General features: G+C 42.8%; 1 protein-coding gene across 1 annotated transcript in view; it reads right to left on the reverse strand.

The window, feature by feature from the left end:
* HS3ST2 (heparan sulfate-glucosamine 3-sulfotransferase 2) overlaps positions 1-11,092 on the reverse strand; it is a 144,353-nt gene extending 133,261 nt beyond the window's left edge. The window contains exon 1 of the mRNA XM_051964835.1: positions 10,169-11,092. Within this exon, the coding sequence (XP_051820795.1) occupies positions 10,169-10,659 (491 nt within the window). The 5' untranslated portion in view covers positions 10,660-11,092. The remainder of the gene's footprint in view (positions 1-10,168) is intronic.
* Positions 11,093-11,976: the final 884 nt, after the last annotated feature.

Consider the following 11,976-nt stretch of genomic DNA (forward strand, 5'->3'; position numbering starts at 1 on the left):
TCTGGTTTCTTCGGTCGCTACCGCCCACCCTGATCACAAGAACTGAGATTGCATGTACTTATATATGCTGTTACCTCCCTCAGGAAAGGGACTATTTTCTTTTTATCTTGGGATCTCCAATCCTTAGCATAATGCCTGATATATTGGGGGGAAGGGGCTGAGGGGGAGGAGTTGATAAGTATTTGGAAAATGAATGAAGTTACATAGGGAAAAAATCATCTGCTGTTTTTTCTAAGGGTTGCAGGGGTCCTCAAACTACGGCCCGGGGCAGCTGAGCATGATTATCCCTCTCACCCAGGGCTATGAAGTTTCTTTATTTAAAGCCCCACAAAACAAAGTTTTTGTTTTTACTATAGTCAGACCCTCCAACAGTCTGAGGGACAGTGAACTGGCCCCCTATTTAATAAGTTTGAGGACCCCTGGGAAGCTAACTTTTCTCAGTGAATATCTTTAAGCTTCATTATATATTGATATATTAGAAAATATATCAATATATTATGCTGATATATTAGATATATAGTATTAATATATGATATATTGATATCTATGTGATATATTTAATATATTTTAAAAATCTAAAAATGCCTGTACCATACTACTTTGGATTCAGAAGACTTGAATATGGGTGTTCTCAGGTTCTACTACTTCTTATTTGTATGACCTTCATCAAGTCACCTAACACATTTGTTCATCAATAGCATTTAGCTATCACTTGAAGAGTTGAAAAGCATTTTACAAATATTATTACATTTGATTTTGGCAACAACCTGGTAAGATGAATGCTATTATTACCACTCTTTTACACACTTGAGGAAACTAAGGTAAACAGAGTTTAAGTGACTTGCTCAAAGTGTTATCAGATCTTCCTGACTTGGGGTCCAGTACTCTCTCTGTACCATTTAGCTGAATTTTCACATTCTTCATATTGACTAAGATAATGATAATAAACTCACTATTTCACAGAGCATTTGTGAAGATCAAATGAAATAATAAATGTATTTGAAACACAAAATAAACTCACTATTTCACAGGGCATTTGTGAGGATGAAATGGAATAATAAATGTAAAATTTTTGAAATACAAAAGAAAAAAGTATTTAAAATATGTCCAGTCTTCAAGGATACATTCAAATGCTCTTTGATAGAGAATCTAACTTTTATATATCATGGACCCCTTTTGGTAGTATGGAGAAACCTGTAAACCCCTTGTGAGAGTAATGTTTTCAAATAAATAAAATAAAATGCTCAAAACTTCCAACAAATTAAATTGAAATATACTTGTTGATTTAAAGAAAAAATTCCAGTAAGTTCTCAGATCCCAGGTTAAGAACCGCTGGTTTAGATGAAAAGCTCTCAATTTAGCATCAGACAACATAGGCTCAAATTGTAACTATGTCATTCTCCATTTCATTTTGGACAAATTGATTTATTCCTCTAGGCCTCAATTTTTGAATCTATAAAATAAGGGAACTAGACTAAATATTCTCTATGGTCCCTTTCATCCTTGGACTGGAAGATTTTTTAGATTGCTAAGAAATTACAGAACTTTTATTCCATTGCCATAGTTTTTAAATATTCAGGCCCATCTTCAAGGTCTTGGTCAAGGACTTCTTATATTTTTCAAATCCAAACATGGGGTTCAGTTGCCCAGTGTGGGGAAGTGGTGATTATTAAGGCTTAAGTAGAAGGGTGATTATTTCTTTAATTTTTAAGCATAAAAAAAGAATAATCCATGATTTGAAAAATCCATAGTGATTCTAAGCTCCAAGCCCCCCAGGAAGTGCTGCTAGTCTGATTCCCTCTCAACAAACTGACTGAAAATACTTTACCTCATCCTCTTTCCTGTCAATCTGCCAAAGCAGACCCTGCCAGTGTAATGTTAAACACATTCCAGGCCTCTGCAGCTTAGACAGATAAAAATTAGTTATGAAGCATAATGGTATTTCTAACTTGCTGATGGCTTTCCCCCACCTATCCAAACTGCCTTCAGACTACAAAGCCCATTAAACCATTAGTCCAATCCATCAGGATATCATGGCAGCTGAACAGGATCTTCAGTAAAAGTTGTCTCTAGAGAAGAGAGAAAGACACCGTGTCCTCCAGAGTAGGACAATCCACCCTAAAGATGCTTAACTTTAAATGGACTCTTCTGGAGTGACCAGAAATTTGGTGGTTACCCTGGGGGAATTGTAATTATATGGCACCCAGTACCAACATAATCCCTGTCTAAATCATAGGACCAAGAGTCAAAAAATTAATAATTTCCACTTCTCTCAATCAAAATTAAATTTTTTTAAGTGAATACATCTATAAGTCAACAAGAGATCAAATGTCTCTATGTGTTATGCTCTAATTAAACACTTACAAATAGCCTACAATTGAAAAAGATGGTGGGGAAAGAATTCCCTGAGATAGGGGAATGAAATTCTTTCCCTCCTCAGTTCCATCTCTTAAATGCCTTGACTTCCTTTGGATTCCAACTAAAATCTCACCTGCTAGAAGAAGCCTTTTTTCTGATCGCCTTTATACCACTGCCTTCCCTCTGCTGATTACATCCAGCTGATCCTGTAAATGACTAAACTGTAAATGGCTGTTTGCATGTTATCTCTCTATCAGACTGTGAGCTTATTGAGAACAGGGACTGTTGCCGGTCGTTCTTTGAATTCCCAACATAGTGACTGGTACAAAGTAGACACTTAATAAATATTTGCTAACTGACTGGTTGTTCACACTATCATTAATTTAGAACTAAAAAGGAAATACAGAGATTATCTGGTCCATCCCCCTCAGTTTCACAGATCAGGAAACTGGGATCAGGTTAAACGGTTTGCCCAAGGTTGTACCTATGAGGAAGGGCAGGGGTATGGCTGTACCCAGGAGGATTTGTCAGATCCCAGCAAGAGGAAAAACCTAGAAAGAAAATCACTCTGAATTCCTCCCATGGCTGTGGTTAGGTCTTCATTCTCCTTAGACCTGACCCTGTTTCTGGGAGGCACACCTTCAGGGCTCTCCTGCAAGACAAATAGGCTTCACTCTTAAATCAAACACCAACATCTATTAAAGAACACATCCTTCATCTCTCATACTCCTGAATTATAGCTCTCTAACCCTTCCTATCAGGGATTCAGCACTGGCCACTCAGGAAGGCAGAGAAGGCAGCCAAGCTCACCCTTCAAGGAAGCCTCCCTGGGCTATGACAGCTCTGCTCACCCATAATTAATTTTCCACATTGCATTACAATGACTGTACACATGCTGGAAGTAACTGTCACATCTCCTGGATGCTGCCTGGGTGACTGAGAGCTTACAAGGCTGATAGTGGATTTATGAACTCGGTCATTTCATTCTGAGTCAAGAGAGCAAGGGTCAGGGAAAAAAAGTCTAGGTGTATCTCTATAAGACTATAGTCCACATATGTGCCCACATCTGTAATTGTATATACTTGCGTGCACATCTGTGCACAGCAGGCCTGGCTCAGTCTCTGAGTTTCAGATATTTAATAGTGCATAAAAAAAATTATGAGAAAAGTGTTTTGCATTAAAGCCTCCATGCAGATGGTCCTCTTTTCTTCTGCCTCTGGGTTTATTATTGGGTAAAGTTTTGATTTACAGAAGATCAGCCATGTTTTTACAGTTTGATTTCTTGATTTAAACAAGCTGGATAATGTAATGGACCTTTTATTGCGCCTTTTATTGTCTCTCTTACTTAGACTGTAGGCCCCTGGGGCAGGGACTGTGTCTTCGACATTTTATGCAGCCCCAAGAACACCAGTGGTGCTTAACAAATAATAAATAACCTGAATAGTAAAGCCAGATTCCAAGAGTTACAGAACATAGTCATCCTTTGATACGGTGACATCACACTAAGGTGAGCAATTTTCATTCATTATCTTTATCTCATTTGAATATTATAATCTTGTTGTGCAAAATGTCATCAGAGGTGAAATTCTCTACAAAAATAAGTAAAATCTTTTGTAAGTAATTTGAGCCTAAGTTTGATGGACTTCTTAAAATCCTTAAAACTACAGAGTGGTACACAGCTCAACCCATCAGAGATCCTGGGCAACCTTTACTTTGACAGAGATATTTATACACAGCATGAAAGCTTTTCAAAGCACTTTTATACCTGTTCTGTCATTTCATCTTCACAGTGATGGGACATTATTTTTATATGAGTGATGGGACAGGTGAGGAAACAGTCTTGGTTGTACAATAAGAACAGAGTGAAGATTAGAACTCGAGTCTTGGGACTCCCAGAACAGTGTTATTTTCAGCATTCATGATGCTTATCATAGGCTCATAAATCATAAATGTAGAACTGGAAGGGACATCAGAGGGATCAATCTAGTCCAATCTCTTTATGTTGAAGATGAGGAAAATGTTACATGACTTAGTTAAGATCCCAGAGGTGATAATCATTTGGCTGAAGTAGAATTTGAACTTGAATCCTCTAAATAATCCAAATCCCTTTTTCATACCATTATATTCTAATATTTCTTTCCTAGACAGACCTTATTGTGGGATTTTCTATTCCAATCTCTTTGCCTTGAATTGATATAGATCTAGAGATTCACTCGGTAAGTGTTTATTAAATGCCTACCACATACAAGGCACTATGCCAGATATTAAAAATACAAAGACAAAAATGAAATCGTGCATGCTCCCAAAAATTTTATAGTCTACTGATAGAATACAGCTGACTCCAAATAAATAAAAAAGGAAGTGACATGAAGATAGGCACTAGGAGTGCTATTTGTCTAATACCAGCAAATCTTTTCCCTATTCCAGAATTCTCTCATATACCTTTTCTCCCTCTCCAACTCGAATTATTTACTTCCTTTTTTCCCCGAGGCAGTTGGAGTTAAGTGACTTGCCAGGGTCGCACAGCCAGGAATTGTTAAGTGTGTGTCTGAAGTTACAATTTTCCAAGTCTGTGATTCTTTGAAAATCTAAAATATTTCTTGTTCCAAGAAGGGGAACATCATGTCCCACAGGACTGAGTGTTAAAAAAAAGGAAGGCTCTACCTGCTGCTCCCTTCAGGATCTCCAAGAATTCGGCACTATGGATGATAGAAGTACTAAGGGAATCTCAGTGCTTTTAGATTCAGGGCAAATGAATGATACTCAGGTATTGTTCATGTCCATATATACACATGGCTAAGTAGAAGCAGAGACTAGGTAAGGATTACAATCTCATAGTCCCTCCCCCTCAGTTTATCAATCTTGGTCTCTGAATAGGATTTTCACTAATTCCTAAACCTTATTTCAATTTCATGCCCAAACTTCAGGAATGTCTGATTATTCAGAGAATAGAGAAATTTGTCTATTATGCTAAACATGAAAGTTTCCCTTGATTTCATAGATTTCCCTACCCAACTTTCCCCAGATAATTAAAGTCATCTAATCAATCAACAGCCGCTTATTAAGTACCTACCTACTAGCTAGACTACTTCATAATACATATAATAAAACAATCCCTACTCTTCCAGAGTTTTATATTCTAATATGGAAGATAACAGAATATATAAGCACAAACAGAATAAATATGAAGAGAATAAATAAAAAGATGTTATGTATACCGAAGTTTGGAAAGTATTAAGACTAATCACATTAATCTATAGCTATCTCTTTAAAGATTTACATAGTGATTTCCTCACAATAAGCTTCCCTTGAGTGAAAAGTATTCCCATTTTATAGAAGAGGCTAGTGGAGCTTAAACAAGCCAAGTGATTTGCCTAGGGTCACACAAACAGTAAATATCAGAAATGAAACCCGGACCTAGTCTTAGTTGAGCTACCAATTTGCAGTCAGGGAAAGATTCCCCTTAGAGTTGTTAAATTAATGAGATAATTGGCAACGTATTTTGAAAATAGTAAATAATCTTAGATATCTTAGGTATTGTTGCATATTGAAACATTATTTTCACAACTACAACCTATAGTTTGAGAAGTTTAAGTTTGAAATGGAAAGAACTGAAAGTCAGTAACGACCTATTGTTACTCTTTTTTTTCAGAAAGTATGATTCCAGGGTGTCTGGCCCACCTGACATTCATCATCTAGGTATGTGTGGGGTCAGTTTGCTACAAAGGTTTCACTAGTAGGAGCTGAGTTTGCCTGATCTTTTCTATTGAGAGTCATTTGGTGGGTGGGAAAAATTAATACCCAAGAGAGAAAGGAAGGAGGCAGGAAAGAAATAGCAACCACCACCACTATAGTTCTTAATCAGCTGAGATTTTAGCAGAATTAAAATGCAATTTTTTTTGGGGGGGGGGAACTTACATTGCCTCCATAGCCAAGGTTCACAGATAGCAGGCTAAAACTCACACATGCCAAGGTTAAAAATAAAAATTATCAAAAGGGAGGAAGGAAGAAAGGAGGGTAGGAAAGAAGGAAGGAAGGAAGGAAGGAAGGAAGGAAGGAAGGAAGGAAGGAAGGAAGGAAGGAAGGAAGGAAGGAAGGAAGGAAGGAAAAGGGGGAGGAAAAGGGGGAGGGGGGACAGAGGGAGAAGGGGAGAGAAGGGAGGGGAGGAAGAGGGAGAAGAGAAGGAGGAAGGAGGGAGAGAGGGAAGGAAAAGAGAGAGAGGGAGGGAGGAAAAGGAGGAAAGAAAGGGAGGAAAGGAAAGAAAGGAAAGGAGGAAAAGAGGTAGAGAAAGAGAGAGAAAGAAAGGAAGAGAGGGATTTCTGGTCGGAAGGTGGAAAAGAAATCTCATTTCCTTTTCATTTAGTATATGGATATGGTATGGGTCTTAGGAGGATCTATGTTTGGGATAAGGGGTGTTAATCTGAAAGTACAGGGTAATAAAGAGCCTGGGATAATTGATTATTGTTATTTTACATTTGCAGCATGCTTCACAACCATGTATTAGTTGTTCCATCAAGGAAGCCCTAGCCTCCATCAGGGAACTGGGTTATAGCCATAGTAAGCGCCAATCCAATCTCTCTCCCTGACTTGGGTATTGTTGTACTGCCCCAAAATTAAGTAGAGACAACCTAGCTAGGAGTTACAATTTGGTAGCCTCTCCCCTTTGTTTATCAGTTTTTGCCTCTGATTAGAATTTCCATTAATCTTGAAATCGTACTCTAATATCATTATTGCCTTCATTCTCCATACTCTGTTTTAGAAAGAGAGTAAGGTATGTTTTGTCCAAGGGGGTGGGGGAGGGGGCAGGGAGAGTTGTGCCATTTTGGTCCCTAGTTCAGATTACAGAATCTCAGAATTGCAATGGATCCTAGGGGTTATCTGGTCCAAATAATATGTGCAGAAATCTCTTTTACAACTTCCTTATTTTTATCTAGCTCCAGGCAGAAATGTTTGGGTTTTTTTTTTCCTTCAGAGAACAGAGAAAAGTCTAGTATCAGTAATTGTACAACTAAATATCAAAGTTGGCAAAGCTGGGGGGTTTTTTTTGGCAAACCCAGTGCTAACAAACTTCCTCATTCTAATATCCAATGTCCTTACAGAATCATGGAATATCTATTAGACACTGAAAAGACCATCTAGCCTAAATTCTTCTTTCAGCAAATGAAGAAACTGAGTAAGGATAGACATAAGGAAATAGGGCACCAGATTCTTTTTCTGGCTCTATTTCTAACTGACTATGTAGGCTTGGATAAAGTCACTTGAGCTCTCTGAAGCTCACCATTCCACATATGTGAAAACAAAACAATTGGACTAAATGATCATTCACGTCCTCTGTCAGTTCTAATATTCTATTCAATCTATTAATTCATTATTAAACAGTTATCACTATGCTAGTTGCTAGGAATTTGAAGACAAAAACAAATAATCCCTGCCCTCATTGAACTTAGATTATATTTAATGTTATTCAACAAATATTTATTAATTACCTATTATGTTATTCTATGATATCATGAGTTCTAGAGAGGTGAAGTTTATATCTAAGGACATAATACTAGTTAGCTGTGGGATAGGACTAAAAACTCATATCTCTTGTCATTCAGCCCAGCATGCTTTCTACTATATCTCCAGGACTATGCACTAGTACCACAACATTTGTCTACAATACAGATTTCTACATCAATCCTGGGCCCTTTCTCTCTGCCCATAGTGAGCAATACATATAAACTTCTACCTGCTAACATTTCTTCTAGCAAAATTAACAACTAAAGCCAGGTACAATTCACATATCTCCTGAAAAATCACAGAGGAGTGATTTTAATGGCTAGAATTCCAACCTCATGAGATAAACTGATTTAACATTAGTCTGATAACCTTTGGTAGAACAATGTGTTCAAGAATATGAAATAAACCTTGGAACTAAGAAAAAAAAAGTCTTAGAAGTTTACAGGACTTTCCTTCAGAATAAGCCTTTAGAAATACTTCTCTTTGGAATAGAGAGAATCCATATACTTAGTGGCTGGTTGAAAGAGGAGATAGGGAGGGAAGTTTGATAAATTCTGATTCTTAGAGTTCCTGAAGATAAGAGCCAGAAACTTCCCTAAGAGACACCAGGAGCCTGAACCTTTACTTTAGCAAAATAGAAGGCAGTGACTAGCACCACAGAGTCTGAAGGAAGGTTCTTAATTGTTCAGGCAGATGGGCAGATTCCTGGGAACACCAGATGGGACTCTGCAGGGCTGTCAATGCCACCTTGGAGAGCTGCTGCCTAACTAAACATAAGGAAAAAACTTCCTAACAATTGGAGCTGTCCAAAAGTAGAATGGAAGAGATAGAGAAAGTGAATTCTCCATCACTGTAAGTCTTCCAGACAAAACCTAGATTAAGGGTATGATAAAGGGGATTCCTACTTTAAAATGTCTTAGAGTAGATGATCTCTGGAGTTCTCCTTCAATTCTAGTATTCTCATCTATCCCTGATCTCACTAGTTGACATCCAGGGCTGAGGGCCCATTTGACATTATGAGTTCAAAATGGAGTTTATAGGCTACCAAATCAGTTTTCATTTTGGTTTGTCTCTTTCTGGTAGAGGAAGAGATATGTATAGTTGGGATTTGAGGAAAGTAAACCTGATTCTATTTCTTGGGGTGTACCATGAAAAGGATTGCTGCCAGTTTGTAGTTACCCATTTCCCTGGGGCCAACCCTAGGAAACCCCAATCCTTAAATATTTCAGCTTCTACTAACCCAGCGTGGGAAAACTACCTTCCTCTTGAATCTAGAGAGTTTGTTCAATTTCAACCCACTGAGGTCTCCCAAGATGCAAGTATAAGGAAGCCTCAAATCTCTTTTCCATTCTCCTCAAACTCCCTAGTCACAGGATCTCACTCAATACCCTCCCAGCAACATTATTCTGACTTTCTAGGAGTATGTGGTACACTCCCATTTTAATAGTGAAGTTTCCAAATCACCTTAATGAGCTCCCTCAGAGACTCTTCTCAAAGAAGTTGGCTCCAGTGAGTTTTTTATAGACTCTCCACTAGCATGAAGTTCAGAAAAAAAAGAAAAAAGAAAAGAAAAAGAAAAAGAACAAAAAGCCTCCTGTGTTCAAAACCCAAAGGCTAACAAAAGCCCCAGCTATCCCGTGAATTTCTTCGGCATCACCTGGGAGGGCTGCCACCATAATTAAAAGTAGAGTCCTGTCTTCTGGGAGGAGTGAAAACCAGCCCTAGGGAACCGGATAGAGAAGGTTGATGGGTATAGAAATGAACTCGCAAACCTCTCTGGGCTGCCTAGAAACACAGAGAAGAAGACTGCCGATAGGAGATGGGGTTGAAGGATATCACAAAGCCTACAATTCAATGTTGAAGCCACCAAAGCCCTGGAATTTCAGTCCGTGGCTAATACCATTAACCCTTAACATTCTGCAGAGATCCCAATCTTGGCTGCTTCCCTTACTGCAGAGGCGGCAAAGAACCCACGTCTGTGCCTCTTGCAATTCAACACCCGGCTGCCACTTTCTTCCCTTTCCCCTCAACCGGGCCCACTCAATTCCGTCTGCCACTGGCGGGGCGCAGATGAAAATACTCCATCCAGATGGGAGCAGAGAATACCCAAGTATCTCGACTCTCCAGAGCGCACATAAACCAGGGAGGGCGGTTCCCTCTCAGTGGAGGAGAGATGGGGGACACAAGGCACGCAGGGACCGAGACCGTAGCTTACTGGGGCCCGAGGGCTGTGGGCTGCAGAGCTCCCTCCTGCTGAGCCAGTCCCATCTCTAGGAAGCTCTAAGGGAAGGGATTAATGTCTCCTTACCTGTACCAGTCCAGACCCCGGTCGTAGTTCCGATCAAAGAAGTGGGGCTCAGTGCCCACAGCCCGTACGTCTGGGTGTACGCGGATAAACTCCAGCACCGCCCGGGTGCCCCCCTTCTTCACACCTACGATGATAGCCTGGGGTAGCCGCTTCGTGCCCAGTTTCGGGGTTCCAGAATGATTGGTGGTGGCCAGGCGGGGAGCGGGTGCGGGCGCGGAGCTGAGGGCGGGGGCCCCGGGGGAAGCAGCGCTGGGCGCGGGCCCCTCTAGGCTGCAGTAAGGGGACTTCTGGAGAAGTTTCTTGCCGCCCACGTTCTGGATGAGAAGGCAGCGGTGCTCCCCGAGGCCACGGCTTTGCATGAGGCTGTCGCAGCAGAAGAGAAGGCTGTAACACAGGTAAGTGCAGGACAGAGAGAGCGTGAAGATGAAGAGGAACCTGCGCGTCAGCCGGGGGGGAGGTGGCACTGCCCAGCCGAGCACTCTACAGGCCATGTCTCCATGGGCCCGGAGCAGGGGGCATGGTTTCCTGGAGGATGCCGGCGGGACTGCTCCGGACCTGTTGGGGCATGGGGGGCGCGACCCCAGCAGGGGAGCAACAGTTGCGGGCTGGGCGTCGGGGCCGCCCTCTTCGCGGGGCGATGCCAGCCTGCGCGCCCACCATGCCCGGCTGCCCGGGACTCCCGGCGGCGGCGGCAGCTCTGGGACCAGGCGGCGGCTCTTCCCGCATCTCCTAGTCGTAAGAGAAGAGGCTACGGGGAGTTGGGGAGGCTCCCAGAGTGTCCCGGCGCAGGCATCCCAGTCCCGCGTTGCCCAGGACCCGCCCCCAATCTAGAGCAAGCCTCTATATCCTTCTGTGCTTGAGGCGCCCAGGGGCCCGGGAAGCACAAACCGGTAATCTCGGGTCGGATAGGGGCGTAAAACCCCGGCGCTGGCGGCAGCTGCTGGCGGCCACCGGCTGCGGCGGCGCCGGCTCACTGGCTCCCCGGGAAATGCCGAGCTGAACGCGCTGCTGGCTCTATTTAAAGGGGCCGCCTGACGTCAGCGGCCCGGGTCCCTGGAGCCCGCGCCCCGCCAACAGGGACCCGGGCCCCTTCTCCTATAAAGCCCGGACTTTTCTGGGGGACCACGAGCAACCCTGTTCCCCTTCACCCTCCAGCCCCCACACGAAATGTCCGTAGGTGCCTGGAGCTCCTCAGTGCGCCCCAACGGGAATCCCTGCTTGACCGGTGCGCTCCACGGGGAGCCCTTCCCCGCCCCTTGCTCCCCAGGATCCACGGGCGGGGCTGGGTCGGGAAAGGCGGAGGGAAGGGGCCGGCGGCTATGCACGCACACATGGAACCAGTCCACAAACCCAGCCTGCCCTCCCGAGATGGGACAGCCACCCCCGCGATGGGACAGCCACCCCCGCATGGAGGTTCCATTCCCTCCCACTCCTCCCCAGCCTCCTCCCGCAAGCTAAAAACCGAACATCACACAAGCACACACACACACACACACACACACACACACACACACACCCCAACGAGGTACACGCCCAGAACAGACACCCACACACTCCGACAGGGATATAGACAAATAAACACCCAAGTAGGATATACGCCTACTCACCTACACACCTACTTAACTATCACACACCCTGAGAAGGTTACACACGTTCTAATGCTCCAGCGCACGCACACACGCGCGCACACACACACACACACACACACCTGACATAAGAGGAAACAGGACAGGCAGAACAGGGAAACGCACACACTTGATTCTAACACACTCAGAGAAGACACGCAGCCCTCTCACGAGGACGCGTTC

This window comes from Antechinus flavipes, chromosome 1 (genome assembly GCF_016432865.1).
Source record: "Antechinus flavipes isolate AdamAnt ecotype Samford, QLD, Australia chromosome 1, AdamAnt_v2, whole genome shotgun sequence".
NCBI classification, from domain to species: domain Eukaryota; kingdom Metazoa; phylum Chordata; class Mammalia; order Dasyuromorphia; family Dasyuridae; genus Antechinus; species Antechinus flavipes.